At 36.6% G+C, this 17,403-nt stretch overlaps 1 protein-coding gene across 1 annotated transcript; it reads left to right on the top strand.

Annotated features, from left to right (window-relative positions):
• Nucleotides 1-5,156: 5,156 nt before the first annotated feature.
• LOC137966096 (clathrin heavy chain 2-like) lies at nt 5,157-16,878 on the top strand. Its single transcript, XM_068812581.1, has 30 exons — nt 5,157-5,383; nt 5,812-6,016; nt 7,555-7,643; nt 7,758-7,836; nt 7,938-8,065; nt 8,714-8,812; nt 8,935-9,043; nt 9,223-9,302; nt 9,392-9,619; nt 9,705-9,770; nt 9,859-9,975; nt 10,100-10,297; nt 10,501-10,617; nt 10,750-10,809; nt 11,123-11,209; nt 11,437-11,520; nt 11,610-11,744; nt 11,832-11,894; nt 11,965-12,069; nt 12,154-12,266; nt 12,365-12,617; nt 12,736-12,872; nt 12,958-13,236; nt 13,331-14,333; nt 14,464-14,949; nt 15,254-15,424; nt 15,540-15,725; nt 15,873-15,995; nt 16,081-16,191; nt 16,272-16,878. Exons 1-30 carry the CDS (start codon nt 5,339-5,341, stop codon nt 16,443-16,445), a joined length of 5,130 nt encoding a protein of 1,709 aa, XP_068668682.1. The 5' UTR covers nt 5,157-5,338; the 3' UTR covers nt 16,446-16,878.
• Nucleotides 16,879-17,403: the final 525 nt, after the last annotated feature.

Raw genomic sequence — 17,403 nt, 5'->3', positions numbered from 1 at the left:
GAAAATGGAAAATGGAATGTGGCGGTCAACGTGTCTCAAATGTTTAGTAAGAGCTGAGACTGCTGGCAGCGTTCTACCAATTTCTCTAATAAATGCGACCCACTAGATGTCCTAATTCCATTTAGGATCAAATTCTAGATATGGACAAATGGTTCATTAAAATTTGAGTGATATAAAGTATGGTCGATCATACTTAATTTTGCATAGCCAAAAAATTTAATCATGATCGATCGAGGAGGACTAATCAATCACCTTAAACTTTCTAATATGTCAAAAAGGCATTGATCGATCAATTAGCCTAAACTCTGGAAAAAAATATAGTTGTTATACATGGTTGATCGATTATTACTTTGCATTGATCGATCATTAAGTTGTAAGTTTTTTTTTTTGTAACTAGCTAAATAATGGCTAATTTGGCTTTTTAAAGCTATAAATACCCTAGTCCTTACCAAATGTGTCTTACCATTATTACTAAACCTTTATTTACAATCCTACACATTTAAAGCAATATTTACTTGAAATCCATTTCAAAATTATTTTTGGAAAAAAAAAACTAGGAACCTTGCAAATAGGGGTGGCATTGAATCGAACCGAGCTCGAACCTGCCTATGTTTGAGTTGGGTTTGATTTAAATATTTCAAACTCGAGTTCGAGACGAGTCCATCTTCAAACCTAAAATTGTAATCGAGTTTGAGCCCAATAATTTTAACTGAGTTCAAACTCAAGCTAGAGCCGAGTTCGAGTTCGAGCTCCAACATACATTTAAAACTTTGCAAAAAATACATGTCAAATAAATTATAAATAAAATTATGCATATATTTTACATAAAATTGGGCATGATTTCTACATTAATTTGAGCATGACATAGACATATTATTACCTGCATAAAATTGAATATACACGCTACATAAATTTATTTATAATATTATGCATAAACTTTATATAATAATCAAACACAAACAATTAAATGAAACACCAATATCAATTTACAATCACCTAAATAAAAACTATGAATCCAATATAAAGTTATAAATTCTAGCTCTTTCTCTTCATGCTATAAAACAATATACTATGTCCCCGCATGAGCAAAATCTTACCTATGACAAAAATAAAAGAATAAAATATATGAATGGATGATAATATTGTTGTAATAGTAGCAGGTAGCACTCATATTCCATTCAAATAGGAAATAGTGTTTAAGATGAAAAAACAAGTGATCTATTTCGTCAAGAACATCAAAAGTAATATTTGAATGAACCCAATTTGTATTTGTAACTTCTGCTGTGATAATTATTCGATTGTGCATAGACAAACATAAAAAAATGTCAAAGTGGTGATGTCAGTCGATCACTTTGGCTCTGTCCAGGATGTGGTTGCCTTTATTGTAGACAAAGTTGTTCCATTAGTGGACGTTCTTCTTCCACAAAATAGGGTGTTGTTTAATCTTCCATACTTGTTCACCTAAAATAAGTAGAGAAAGTTCACAACGTATGTGCCTCAACTAATACCTGACAAAAACCAGTACAACACCTCGATTGGCTTCTTCCAAATGATTGGACCATTTGATGATCATCGGGGACCAATCATATGCTTGTTGGCTTTCTAGCAAATAAACGAGACAATCTATGAGACATATCCAACTATGATGGATAAGCCTTGATGCTTAATTTTATTTCAATTGCATAACTACCAAATTTTTATGCTAAAAATTACAAATTTTGGCAGTGGTAAGTTCAAATATAAGCAAAAGTGAGCAAAAACAACAGAGTAACATAGCAGCTAAAGCGAAGAGGATTTAGTAGCAAGAAGAGTAAGAAGTTGTTTGATAGCATTGATGTTCGATAGGTTTTTGACACATCAAGCTGAAATAATACTTCTACACAATGCAAATAATGGACTTAGAATTCATCTTTGCCAAAAGCGTGTTCCAACATCTATCCATCTCCTTTAATGATAAGAATGAAGAAATTCCCTAACAATTACAAAAAAAAATGAAGAAAGCCCTAAACCAGACGAACCTCCTTCAATTATCCAATAGTTTGAGTTACGCTTTCAGTTGCTCAATTTTAAGGTCCATCGATCTCTGCAATGTTGCTTTATCGTCTTCCAGTAGTTAAGCCAAAAGGTTATCAAACATATCTAAAACAATTTTCAGCGCATCCCGAGAGCATTCCACCTCTTCTTTGAAATAAACAGTTTATTTTGATTCCAATGCCATCTCAATCTCCTCATGAGCTTCCGCAAATTTCATATTGTTCTCGTCTATTTCCTCGTTGTGATCACGACCTGTGTCCAACTTGGTACTAAAATACTTAATTGTCACATGATCCCTGAATTGGGTCAAGAGACTCTAACGGCTAGAGAACAGAAGATGACGAATGTTTGAAACGGATAAGGAAGACACGTTGGGGTTTGCGAATGAAAGAGGTCCTTAAATGGTTCACTTTTGTTGAAGAACATGGTTTTCCAAAAGAAAGGAAGATAAGGGTTTCAAAGGTTGTCGAAAAGGGTATATGGAGAGAAATTTGCAGAGGAAGCAAGGTTGAGTGGGAGGCATTATTGAGAGTTGAAAGGAGAAACAAAAGATTTGTCGAGCCTCTCGAATCCCTGAGTTGCCGACTCCCCGAAATGCATGAAGACAAAAAGTCGAAGAGAGGAAGAAGGTTTGCCAAAAATAGGGGTTCGGGCTCGAAATTGCTCATTAAGTAACGAGCTAACTCACAAGGCGATGAACTGAACCGCGATTCGCTTGAGCTTGGCTCGTTTACTTAAAATGAGCCCGAACCTCTACTTGAATTCAGGATTTATCGTGCCGACCCGAACTCGAGCTATTCGAGAACCAGCTCGGTTCAATGCCACCCTTACTTGCAAAATCCCATTTCTATCAAATTTCTTCTTGCATCGTTATACAGTCAAGCTCCAAATACATTTACATTCTTGCTTCAAATTTGGAGGTTTGGAAATTTCAAATAAGAAGGTTGTCTCTCTATCAGTTACGAGAATCTAAGTTTTTATTCTATTTGTATTTTTATCTTTCAATTCATAGGTTGATATAGAACCTTGATTCTAGATAGAAAGGTTTGTTGGAACTATGATCTAGCTAAATTTCATGGGAGAATGTGGTAATCATGTATGTGATAAACACATGGCTTAAAAGAGTCAAAATCTCTTTGGTATAAATTCCATCTCATAGAGCTAATTAGTGAAATTTCTCAAACAATTGTTATTGGGTGGTGAACACCGTTAGAGGAACATTGATAATAAAACATTTGTGTGTGATTGTGGTGTATGCATTTTACATTTCATATTTGTTTTATTTTTCAATTTGTAAACTTATTTTAAAATTGCAAATACTCAATTCACCCTTCCCAACTCCCCCCGCTCCCCCATCCACTTGGGGCAACAATGAGCAAACCTTTGCACTCTTGAAATCAAAATCTACTTGATTTATAAATCTTGACTTCATATCATCTTAAGATAAATTGTTTATTCTTGAAGAACAATCACTTAACCATTCCCCGTTATTCAATGGAGTTGATTATAAATATTGGAAGGTAAAAACAAAATTATTCCTCCAACCCATGGATTGAGATATTTGTCATGTGACTAGTTAATGACCTATTTGAGCTAAAAAAATTAAAAGATGGTCACCTAATTACAGAATAAATTAATGAATTCACTAAAAAAGATAAAGGACAACTTAGAACAAACTCTAAGGCAATAAACATCTTATTATGTGCCAAAACTCAAAGAATTTAATGATCTCACCAAGGAAGATATATAACAACTCATAACAAACTCTAAGATAAAAGAGAAATCGGAAGATTTAGGCAAAATTTGAAGTTTTTTCTCTTCAGAATGGTAAAATCAGAATTTAAATAAAAATATTTTTTCAAATGTTTGGTATGCCAATATTAACTTACCGAATTCTCACATACGAGTATGGGCATTTATTTATGATTTTTTATAGTAAAAACAACCATTTTTATTATTTTCGAAAAAACTGCAAACAATGTTGATCAATTAACAAAAATATATCATTATCAATCATGCTTAACGATTATGTTTTTTGAGTTCACTAAGCCTAATGATTGATCGTATAATCAATCAACCATTCAACAACCCTTTGAAAAAATAGGTTGATTGATCACGCTTTATAAAATGGCATAAAAATGTTATATATTATCCATTATACTCATGCGATGATTGATCATGCATATGGGATGATAGGTCATGCCTATAAAGGATGATATATATATATAGTCCATTGTCATTAGTGAAAAATGAGTTTTAAGCATGATATAGGCCATTTTTATTTATATTTAGCTCTAACAACAATAATCATGTCTCGATCTTCTATTGTCAAAGACTAAGATGAAGTTGTGGTTTGATCATTGACTACTCTCTCTACCCGATTTATATTTCATGTATTAGTAAAGTGTGCACCATCCTGATTATTTCATACAAGACTAGTTTGACGAATATTAAACTATAAAGAATTGCTCGGTTTAAAAAATAAAAGAAATAAAACTATTTTTAATGATTATTTCTAAAAACAATAATCATTTTTCATGGCTATTGAAATTTTCAACATTTACTTTTAGCAACTCAAAACATCTTAAAAAATTGAGACGTACAACACTAGCTCAAATCCTCCCTTGTATGGCTCCTGAAGAACGAGGGGAGGCGTCGGATCCCTTCCCCCTTATTTTTAAGACTATAAATCTAGTAAAGAATAAGAACAAAGCTATAAGGATACAAGTATTGAATTTATTTATAAATTAAAAGAAAAACAACGAAAATAATATTATTTAAAATTTATCAAGAGAGAGAAGATTTAACCAAATAAAATAGCAATAGATGCTATGCACTAAGCGGCTTACTTTAAGAGAGCACCACTTCATTGAGTGGTGGAGAACCAAACCGGTTTTGTAATTTTCTTTCTTCGTTATCTTACTTCTTCTTAATTCATCTTCGGACCACGTAGGAACATTCCATCCGAAAACGTCTACGTGGCGCGTGTATAATCTCGAGTCGATGATACTCTCGCCATGAGACCGGACCAGCTACAGGCGGCGCTTCGCACGTGCTCACGTTTGTGCATTTTAGTTGGTCTTCATTTTTTAAGAGATGAATGTCTCCCTGACGCTCACAAAGCTACAGAGGGTCGAAAGAAAAGGAACATAAAAGCCTCCTCTTTCGCTCTGGTATTCCCTCAGATCTCTCTCCTTCTTCCTCTTTGTGTAGGGTTTCAGATCTAGCAATTTTGAAACCCTGAGAAAGCGATCTCTGCAGAAGAACTCTTCTTGAGAGGTCGTAGAGCTTCGATCTGGGCGCCATGGCTGCCGCCAATGCTCCCATCACCATGAAGGAGGTTTTGACAGTGAGTTACTCGCGCTTTTCTTCTCTTCTGTTTTTCCTCTTGTTTGTTCCTCCGGATTCAGAGATTTTATGGGCTTTTTCTGGACTTTGAGCCGAATTCAGGTATTCATGTACGCCTTTGTACCAACACTTAGATTTTCATTTCTTACATACTAATCGGGGAATTCAGAGTGACTCCGTTGTTGCCTTGATTGTTCATATAGTCCTCTTTAGTGGATCATTACCGGAGATGCAGTTTATTTAGATTTTTAGTTGATCGAGATCTGTACAGATCTATATTAGAGAGTGTGATTTCAGTAAGGTTGGTTGGGTAGTATTTATAGGCACCTGTCATTATGCGTATTTGCTGACTTAAATGAACTTTTGCTTTAAGAATTGCCTTGACTTTTTGTTTTCTTGTTTTTTAAATTTGTTATTTTTTTTGGTCAGTTACCGAGCCTCGGTATAAATCCTCAATTCATTACTTTCACACACGTGACGATGGAATCCGACAAGTTTATATGTGTCAGAGAAACTGCACCACAAAACAGCGTTGTAATCATAGACATGAGCATGCCAATGCAGCCATTACGAAGACCAATCACTGCAGATTCATCTTTGATGAACCCCAACAGCCGAATTCTTGCCCTCAAAGGTACCCGCTTATGTAAATTCTTGAAATTATGTATATTCTGATTTTCCTATGGATATTTATCATTGCATCTGTTTCTGTGTTGTTTGCTTCATAACAAAACGTTGTCCTATGGTTACTGACAGTGTCCCTTTTTATTGTACCTTTCGTTTTTCTGAAAGAAGTTTGACTTTAGTGTTTCAGTATGCATATTTAAGCTTTTTTGTTTTAAAGTGGAAGGATACCCTTTCCTCGAAGATTGCGTGTTTTGGTTTTTATTTTTTTGGTCCTTGAAGTATGTATTTTTTTTGTTTCCTGTTAATATATGTTTTGTATTTGTTATCGTCTTTTATTGTAACCATGCAGGTGTGCATGATCAGCTTAGGTTTACTTCTTTATTCAGTTGCATTTAAAAAATAAATTCTGACAGGGACAATCTCTTTCAAAGCTATCAGCCTATGAAAATCCTTAAAGGTTGAGCAAGCAATTTCATCTGGAATATAGTTTCTAGTTAAAAAGAAAAAAGCAGTTTTCGAAGGTCATCTGAGGCTATTGGGTGAATGCTTGTAACTTAAAATAGCTATAGGTTAATCAATTTCTGTTCTTGCTAAAATGATTGCAGATTGAAAATATTCACTTCACAAAAAAAGCCCGAAGGAATATAACTGGAAAAAGATGAGCCTTGTACTTCTTTCAATTAAAAAATTGAAAGATTTCGTATGCTTCATAAGTAGGTTTTGTGAAATCTCATGCTGTTAATAATCTTTCATGTATTGCCTCCATTTTATTTTATATTAAAAAGGCTGAAACTGAATTACCTGAGTGAGTTGCTGCATGTGATGAAATCAAGTTATATTCCAGGAAGCTATACACGTGCCTGGTCACCAAGGTTTATCTTGTACATGGAAGACTATAGTCTTTATTGTTGTATTTGATCAAGAGGGAAATCATTTAAGTGAGTATAGTGTTGACTGAGATGTTAAGTGAGGAGGAGGACTCTGCCTTTTGGTAATTTTGTGGATACATGCTTGTCCAGGCATATGGTTTGATCATTCAAGTAATAGTTTCTTTTTGTTTCTCTCCACTTCCGCAAGTGCTTATACCTCCATTTATTTGACCCACTGTATTACTTTTAAAATGAAAGCCAGCTTATGCCATGCTTAAGTATTATTTTTCAATCATTTCTGATTTCCTTTAGATTGTCTTCTCTTTTGCAATTGATTCTTCCTGATGCCAGTGTTCTTGAAACTATTATAGGAACTCTGGATGATCATACATTATGTCCCAAATATAAAACTTTATGTGCTCTTTTATTTGGTTTATTAGCTGGAATAGCCATGGTATATGTTTCCTGACTTTGTACTAATTAGAGCATGATATCTAAATACTTTTTTTAAAACAAAATAAAAATTTCAAATGGTGGTAAATTCGAGAAATTCTATGGAAACTTTTCTGGAACCTATAGGAAAATATATGTAGTGATACAGTGGATGTGTCTGATGGCTCTAAAGTTTTTCAAGACGTGCTCCTTTCAACTAATCATTCTAGCAATTTTTTTCTAGCTCAACTTCCTGGAAGTACTCAGGATCATCTGCAAATATTCAATATTGAGATGAAGGCAAAAATGAAATCATACCAGATGCCTGAGCAGGTGAGGATGTGTTTCTTTGTAAACATAGTGTCAATATAACCACTGTTTTTTTTTTTTTTTTGGCATGTTAAGAGGATTTTCTCGTGTTCATCGTTCACCTGGTGATATGTGCAGGTTGTCTTTTGGAAGTGGATTACCCCGAAGATGTTGGGGTTGGTCACACAAACTGCAGTTTATCATTGGTCAGTAGAAGGTAATCTCATATTTCTTAACTTCTATTCATTGTCTTCTTGTTTGATTCTTGATTTATGGGGTGCTAATCCTATAACACAAATCATTGGTGCCTTTGTACAGGTGAGTCAGAGCCTGTAAAGATGTTTGAAAGAACAGCTAACTTGGCAAATAATCAAATAATCAACTATCGCTGTGACCCTTCTGAGAAATGGCTGATTTTGATAGGAATTGCGCCTGGAGCTCCTGAGGTATAGAAGTGTCATTTCTTATTCCATGCACTGTTTCTTGTGCATAACAAGATATGTAACTAGTCTTTTTAAGGCTTAGAAATTGTCAGGTTTAAACTGAAGTGATCAGATAGGAGAAGCTGGAAATCCTATGTAGATGCTAAGTAAGCATAGGAAATCAGACCTTAGTGAAAGCGTCAGAACATATTTCTGTTCCCTTAACAAATGGAATCTCTAGTTATGGTTAAAATGGAGTTTTTACCTAATTGATCGGGATGGACTTGTAAATGAGAACAGATACTTGTAGTTTCTTCTAACAAGATCAAAATGACTTGAAATTTAATGTTTCTTTTTCTTTACAAGATATTAATATTTTTAAGGTTTAGATGTTGTCAGGTTTAAACTGAAATGATCAGATAGGAGAAGCTGGAAATCCTATATAGATGCTGAGTAAAAATAAGAAATCAAACCTTAGTAAAAGCATTGGAAAATATTAATGTTTCCTAAACAAATGAAATTTTTATTTACTGTTAAAGTCATGGAGCTGTACTTAATAACCGGGGTGGATTCATAAATAAGAACAAATACTTGGGGTTTAATCTAACAAGATCAAAGTGACTTGAAATTTAATATTTTACTCTAATTTTCACAAATAAATGTCACTTGTAGAGACCACAACTGGTCAAAGGGAATATGCAGCTTTATTCTGTGGATCAGCAGCGCAGTCAAGCTCTTGAAGCGCATGCAGCATCTTTTGCTCAATTCAAAGTGAGGGCTTTTTTCTTGTTTCTTTCTCATTTCTTTGTTGTACTTTCCATCAGTTTTCCATTGTCCATCTATGCATTCGATTTTGCTCTGGAAGCTCACAAATGTTTCTCTATCTCAATCAGGTTGCTGGAAATGAAAGTCCTTCTACCCTAATCTGCTTTGCTTCCAAGACGACTAATGCAGGGCAAACTACGTCTAAGTTGCATGTAATTGAACTTGGAGCTCAGCCAGGTTCATCCCGCTTGACCTTTTCTTTTTAGTGCATTTGTTTCGTGTAGTCAGAATCAAATGTCTGTTTTCTTACAATCTCCATTTTATAGATCTTTTTGTGCACTTCCTGGGGGAAATATAAATATGATGATATTTCTCTCTCACTTCGGTGTTCTAATCGTCTTCCATGTCATCTTCAGGCAAGCCTGGCTTTACGAAGAAACAAGCAGATCTTTTCTTCCCTCCGGATTTTGCTGATGATTTCCCTGTGGCAATGCAGGTAACATGATTCTCATTATACATTCATATGTCTCTGAAACGATTCCTCTCTTTCCCAATTAGATGCTTATGTTTCACTATTTTGGGCAGATCTCGAACAAGTATAATCTTATCTATGTGATCACAAAGCTTGGACTGTTATTTGTCTATGACCTGGAGACTGCTACAGCAGTTTACAGAAACCGGATAAGTCCAGATCCTATCTTTTTGACAACTGAAGCTTCTTCACTAGGAGGCTTCTATGCAGTTAATAGGCGAGGACAGGTGCTACTTGCAACTGTCAATGAAGTGACGCTTGTGCCTTTTGTCAGTGGCCAGGTGTGCCCGGCTTTAAATTTTTCATTATTTCTTCATGTTTGCTGATTTAATATTTTATCTTAACATATTCTGTTGTCTGCTTCAGCTGAACAACTTAGAGCTTGCTATCAATCTTGCTAAAAGGGGAAATCTTCCAGGGGCTGAGAATTTGGTAATACAGACTAAGCTGATTTTCATACTTTGAACATTTTTTTAACAGTAAATTATATTGGAGTAAAAATATCTGCTTTCTGTTTCAGGTTGTCCAGCGGTTCCAAGAATTGTTTGCTCAGACAAAGTATAAGGAGGCTGCAGAACTTGCTGCAGATTCTCCACAGGGCATTCTTCGTACTCCAGACACTGTTGCAAAGTTTCAGGTTCGCTCCCCCCTTCCCCCCTGATTTTTAATTTTGCAAGAAAATAACAAATTTTCAGTTTTATTATTTATTTATCTTATATTTGCCATTCTGCTGGGTATCTAATACTATTTTTGTTACACAGAGTGTTCCTGTGCAAGCTGGGCAAACACCGCCACTGTTGCAGTACTTCGGCACTTTGTTGACAAAGGGGAAACTTAATGCTTTTGAGTCTTTGGAACTCTCCCGCCTTGTTGTGAATCAGAATAAAAAGAACCTTTTGGAGAACTGGTTGGCTGAGGACAAACTTGAATGTAGCGAGGAACTGGGGGATCTTGTGAAGGTTGGTTAATAATAGTCTTCAATTTTAACTGGATAGAGCATAGTTTTATATTTTGTTGATGTAGAACTGGCACCATAAGCACATTATCACTTAAAACTTTCTGGTTTTCTTTCTATTACGTTTTTTCATGTGACATTTTTAATTGTGGCTATAGGTTCATCTTTCTAACTTTCTTGATATGTTGATGACTGCATCTGTTACAGACTGTGGATAATGACCTTGCATTAAAAATCTATATCAAGGCAAGGGCCACCCCGAAAGTTGTTGCAGCATTTGCTGAACGAAGGGAATTTGATAAGATTCTTATATACTCAAAGCAGGTAAGTTGCATATTGTTTAGTATCTTGGCAAAAACTGTTTAACATCTTAAGTACTTTTGTAAGTTATAATGTTGAAATGTGGTATTTGAGGTCTCATGCTTGCTGACCAGCTAGAGTTGATCCTACATGCAGGTCGGGTATACACCTGACTACCTCTTCCTTTTGCAAACAATCCTGCGAACAGATCCTCAGGTAATATGTTGCAATTGGCATTAATGCGGTGGTTTTTTTTTTTTTTCTAATTTTTACTTGTTTTGTATTGACAAGAAATATTTGAAGCTCCAAAGTTTGAAATCGGTTAACGTTGAATGAGATTTACCATTATTTTTATCTGGTTATCATTGTGCACCTCTTAAATTATTCCCATAATTCTATTTTTGAGAACTGATGTTATTCAGAAGCCTCAAGTCTGTTGCTTGTTACTTGTAGGTTGTCTTATTTTGTTTGTTTTTCATTTCCTTTTGTGTACATTTTGGTTTTCTTACTATTTGATTTCATATGACAGGGAGCAGTTAATTTTGCTCTTATGATGTCACAAATGGAGGGAGGCTGTCCCATTGACTACAACACAATCACAGATCTCTTCCTTCAGGTTCTTTTTCATGCTGCTTGAAATTCTCATGATGAATTGATTAAGTTTGATCAGTGTTCAAAAAGATTATGTTACCTTTTTAGATAGAAAAATATTATGTTATAATCTCTGTGTTTGCTCAAGCATTTGAATCTATTGGCTAAGATGTGTATTGGCAAAGTTGTGTATGTTTTTATTTATGTATTAGTTTTTGCCTAAGCACTTTGATTTTTCATTGTCTATTTTAGAGAAACATGATCCGGGAAGCAACTGCCTTTCTGTTGGATGTTTTGAAGCCTAACTTACCTGAACATGGTTATCTTCAGACAAAGGTAATCTCATCTTCTGTTATACTGAATCTATTTATTTTACAACTCAGTTTTCTGATTCAGCTACTTAATATGTTTTTCTTCTTTGACAGGTTTTGGAAATTAATTTAGTGACATTTCCCAATGTAGCAGATGCTATTTTAGCCAATGGCATGTTCAGTCACTATGACCGTCCTCGAATAGCACAGCTTTGTGAAAAAGCTGGTTTATACATGCGAGCTCTGCAGGTAGACATTTTACATAATATCATTAAAAAAACCAAAATAAAAGGTCTGATAAAGTTTACTGATTGCAATCTTTGTGTTTTTTATTAGCATTACACGGAGTTGCCTGACATTAAGCGCGTAATTGTGAATACTCATGCCATAGAGCCACAGGTTGTCTTATACTTTTGTCATTTTATCTGAGGATAAGTTTCCAAGTACTAAATGTTTTTGTATATTCTAGGCCCTTGTGGAGTTTTTCGGGACCCTCTCAAGAGAGTGGGCTCTGGAATGCATGAAAGATCTTCTACTTGTCAATTTGAGAGGGAATCTTCAGATTATTGTTCAGGCATGTATTTACTTTCTTTGGCATAACATCTATAGTCTCTTTCCTTTCAATGCATGACCTTGTACATTGTCTGCTCCTATTCAGGCTGCTAAAGAGTATTCTGAGCAGTTAGGTGTTGATGCCTGCATTAGACTCTTTGAGCAATTTAAATCATATGAAGGATTGTACTTCTTCCTTGGGTCTTCTTTGAGCTCCAGGTAATTTGTTCTTTAGTTTAAAGAAACAAGGTTTTGCATTGCATGCAGTTTTCACTGGATTCTAATGTTTTTATTTTTATTTATTTTTGTTTGAACAGTGAGGATCCAGATATACACTTTAAGTACATTGAGGCTGCTGCCAAAACTGGACAAATCAAAGAGGTTGAACGTGTGACTAGAGAATCAAATTTCTATGATCCTGAGAAGACAAAGAATTTCCTCATGGAAGTGAAACTACCCGATGCCAGGCCCCTGATAAACGTTTGTGATCGTTTTGGTTTTGTTCCAGATCTTACCCACTACCTTTACTCCAACAACATGCTTCGATATATTGAAGGATATGTTCAAAAAGTAAGGCATTGCTAAGTAACGTGTGGCTTGTTGTTTTAATATCTTGCAGGTGTTTCAAGTCTGAATCAACTTGTTTTTGTGATTACATAATGACATTTGTTGTATATTTGTTTTATAGGTGAATCCTGGAAATGCCCCTTTAGTGGTTGGCCAGCTGTTGGATGATGAGTGTCCTGAAGATTTCATTAAAGGTCTTATTCTTTCTGTCCGTTCTCTCCTTCCAGTGGAGCCTCTAGTGGAGCAATGTGAGAAGAGGTGCAGTCTCTCTCTCTCTCTCCTCCTCCTCTCTCCCCATGCTCTTTTCATCTCAGCTCATGGTCTGTCTTTTCCTTTGTTGCAGGAATCGTCTACGTTTACTTACTCAGTTCTTAGAGCATCTTGTGAGTGAAGGTAGCCAGGATGTGCATGTTCACAATGCTTTGGGCAAAATTATCATAGACAGCAATAATAACCCAGAACATTTCCTCACTACCAATCCTTACTATGATTCTCGAGTGGTGGGTAAATATTGTGAAAAGCGTGATCCCACCTTGGCTGTTGTTGCATATCGACGGGGACAGTGTGATGATGAGCTCATTAATGTTACCAACAAAAACTCATTGTTCAAGCTGCAAGCTAGGTAGTTATTAGTCAATTCTAGTTACTGATGACTGCTTTATGGATCTGAGTTTTTTTTCATCCATTTTTATGATTTATTACATCTTCTGTTTTAGATATGTTGTGGAGAGGATGGATCCAGATCTGTGGGAGAAAGTTCTCATCCCTGAGAATGAATTTAGAAGACAGCTTATTGATCAAGTGGTTTCTACTGCCTTACCTGAGAGCAAGAGCCCTGAGCAAGTCTCAGCGGCTGTTAAAGCTTTCATGACTGCTGATCTTCCACATGAACTGATTGAGCTTCTTGAAAAGATTGTTCTCCAAAATTCTGCCTTCAGTGGGAACTTCAACCTGCAGAATCTATTGATCCTCACAGCAATCAAAGCTGATCCCTCAAGGGTGATGGATTATATTAATAGGTTAGACAACTTTGATGGCCCTGCTGTTGGGGAGGTGGCAGTGGAAGCAGCGCTATATGAGGAAGCCTTTGCCATCTTCAAGAAGTTCAACTTGAACGTACAGGCTGTTAATGTCCTGTTGGACAACCTTCGAAGTATTGAGCGTGCTGTGGAGTTTGCTTTCAGGGTTGAAGAAGATGCTGTTTGGAGTCAGGTTGCTAAGGCCCAGCTCCGTGAAGGCCTAGTAAGTGATGCCATTGAGTCATTTATTCGAGCAGAGGATGCAACTCAGTTCTTGGATGTTATCAGGGCTGCTGAGGATGTGGATGTCTACCATGATCTGGTGAAGTATCTTCTAATGGTGAGGCAAAAGACCAAAGAACCAAAGGTGGATAGTGAGCTCATTTATGCATATGCTAAAATAGACAGGTTGGGTGACATTGAGGAGTTCATTCTCATGCCAAATGTTGCCAACCTTCCTAATGTTGGGGACCGTCTCTATGATGAGGCGCTATATGAAGCTGCAAAGATTATATATGCCTTCATTTCCAACTGGGCTAAATTAGCTGTTACACTTGTAAAACTCAAACAATTCCAAGGTGCTGTTGATGCAGCTCGTAAGGCAAATAGCTCAAAGACCTGGAAAGAAGTATGCTTTGCCTGTGTGGATGCTGAAGAGTTCAGATTGGCTCAAATTTGTGGGCTCAACATTATTGTACAGGTGGGAAGCTGAAGATTGCTTTTGTTTCTTTGTTTTGTTTTTTTTTTTTTTTTGGAAAAGATGCTTTTGTTTGTATTTACTATGTTGCTCAAAACCTGATAATGGTTTTAATCTGGTTTTGTTCTTCTAGGTTGATGACTTGGAGGAAGTAAGTGATTACTACCAGAACAGAGGGTGCTTCAATGAACTAATCTCTCTCATGGAGAGTGGGCTAGGGTTAGAAAGGGCTCACATGGGCATCTTTACGGAGTTGGGAGTTTTGTATGCTAGATACCGTTATGAGAAGCTCATGGAACATATCAAACTTTTCTCTACCCGTCTCAACATTCCCAAGCTTATACGAGCATGTGATGAGCAGCAGCACTGGAAGGAGCTCACCTATTTGTACATTCAGTATGATGAGTTTGATAATGCTGCAACAACCATTATGAACCACTCCCCGGAGGCATGGGACCATATGCAGTTCAAGGATGTCGTTGTCAAGGTTGCAAATGTGGAGCTTTACTACAAGGCTGTCCACTTCTACTTGCAGGAGCACCCAGACCTTATCAATGACCTCCTCAATGTGTTGGCACTGAGAGTGGACCATACACGTGTAGTCGATATAATGCGAAAGGTGTGTTCTCGTACTTTTCTTTTTTACTTTTTTGTGACTATGAAATATGATGTAATATAAAAAAGATTACAGAGGTGATTTGGGCCTTTAGCCCAATGATTACATTGGGCAGGGGGGTTCTAGTGTGAGGTCTTGGATTAAAGTCTCACCAAGGGTGTCTGTTTGTGTAGTCAACATAATAAAAAAAGGATTATAATTATTCAAGTGCCGGGGATGGAAAGTAGCCCCAGCTGATAATAAAAAATGACGATTGGATGGGATTTTTTGAATATTTACTTGAATATTTTTCTTTTGTGGTATCCAGGCTGGTCACCTACGTCTTGTGAAGCCTTACATGGTTGCTGTACAAAGTAACAATGTGTCTGCCGTGAATGAGGCTTTGAATGAAATCTATGTAGAGGAAGAGGATTATGATAGACTGCGTGAATCAATTGATTTGCATGATAACTTTGACCAGATTGGTCTTGCTCAGAAGGTGAAATAATTAGTATTGTTGATGTTATTCTTATTTTTAGTTATATTTCCAGTGTGCTGGCAACATTTTTTTCGTGGATTATTTTTTTATTTTTTATTTTTTGTGATTTTGGCAGGTTGAGAAACATGAACTTCTTGAAATGAGGCGAATTGCTGCCTATATTTACAAGAAAGCAGGGAGATGGAAGCAGTCGATTGCTTTATCTAAGAAAGACAACCTTTACAAGGATGCCATGGAGACTTGCTCTCAATCAGGGGATAGGGAACTCTGTGAGGAGTTGCTTGTTTATTTCATCGATCAGGTGTGAAAGTCATGCTTGTCTTTTCTTGAAATTCAGGTTTCTGCTTAAGTTATTGAGCTTTCGAGATAGGTGTCATTAACCACATTTGGTAGAGGGTACTTGATTTGTGAGTTGATCAACTGTGGAATGCTACTATTCTTTTTGCAGGGAAAGAAGGAATGCTTTGCTTCATGCCTCTTTATTTGTTATGATCTGATCCGGCCAGATGTTGCTCTTGAGCTTGCCTGGATGAACAACATGATCGACTTTGCCTTCCCATACCTTCTCCAGGTGAGAGATATTGTACCATTTCTGCTGTGGTTCTTTAACTCGTTTTCTGCCTTATGACTAATCTTTGTTCTTTGCGGGTTTGAAGTTCGTCCGGGAGTACACTAGCAAAGTGGATGAACTTATAAAGCACAAAATTGAAGCACTCAGTGAAGTGAAAGCCAAAGAGAAAGAAGAGAAAGATATGGTTGCACAACAGGTAACTTTCATAACAACTTTCTGCTCTCCCTTGTGTTCTTTTGTTTTGGAATAGATGTTAAAATTGCGTTTGTTTTGCAGAATATGTACGCACAACTGCTTCCCCTTGCTTTGCCTGCACCTCCAGGTATGGGAGGACCTACAATGGGTGGACCCTATGCTGGCCCACCGCCTATGGGTGGACCATCAGTGGGTGGTATGGGTATGCCTCCAATGCCACCATTTGGGATGCCTCCGATGGCCGGCGGGTACTAATCTGTCAAGAAATGGAGAAGATAATTTGTTGGCAGATGGGTATTTTTTTTTTCGTAGTGGGGGCGGCGTGCTTGACAGGCCTCAAATAAGCCTTTTTCGTGTCATCGCGTAGTAGGTCGATCGTTAGTGCTTGCATTCTTTTGGTAGCAGAGGCATTTTTTTGCTGCCGTTGAGGCTGAGATGTGCATTTTATGTCTTTGACTAGGACTCTTGGTAATGAAAGATGGGTGAGTTTGGTGGGGTTGATGTGAAGTGCTTGCAACTTGTATATGGAGTACCATCTATTTATACACATATATTTGAGCGGTCTCACTTTGTTTCCCCTGGAGACGCAATATATTCGCCGATATGGATAATGAGTCCTTTTTTCTTATCCTCAGTTATGAAACAATACCTATGTAATCACCCCATTGTTTTTTAATTTTTTTTTATAGGCCCGGTGTTTAATATGTTGAATTGAACACTATGTGGATGTTAGAAACTTCTTTAACATCTACACAATGTGTGGCTGGAGATGAAGTTGTGGTAAAGGCGTGACTCGTAACGTCATGGGCATGCCGAGCATGCTTTTGTTTCGACTGTGTGGAGTAAAATGATGTTCGTTGCTTACGCTACTTTCATTATTTTAAGCAACCTTTTTGTATTTTTTAATTACCTCATAATCAAGTTTCGACTGTGATCAGTGCAATGTTGGTCTTTTGTGCGCCTCTGGAGCCAGTAGCTATTACTCATTAACATAGTGAGTTCCGTATCATATGTCGCTTGGATATTATTCTATTTCAATTTTCCCGCAGCCGGCAAAGCTTTACGTGAGAGATTCGAAGACTCAAGGCCACCCCTTTTGAAATAAAAACCGTTTCCCGTATGGGCGTCAGCTGCCATGTAGATGTTTTTAACGGACCCGAATTTTCTGAGTACTGCAAAACGAGTAATCAATAAAATGATGAAAAACTTAATA

The sequence above is a fragment of the Aristolochia californica genome, unplaced genomic scaffold, assembly GCF_029961685.1.
Source record: "Aristolochia californica isolate CCGP_79_NKW_82.1479 unplaced genomic scaffold, dmAriCali1.0.hap1 SCAF_5, whole genome shotgun sequence".
Classification (NCBI taxonomy): domain Eukaryota; kingdom Viridiplantae; phylum Streptophyta; class Magnoliopsida; order Piperales; family Aristolochiaceae; genus Aristolochia; species Aristolochia californica.
Note: the sequence above shows the minus strand (reverse complement) of the source record. Positions and strands in the feature narration are given on the sequence as shown.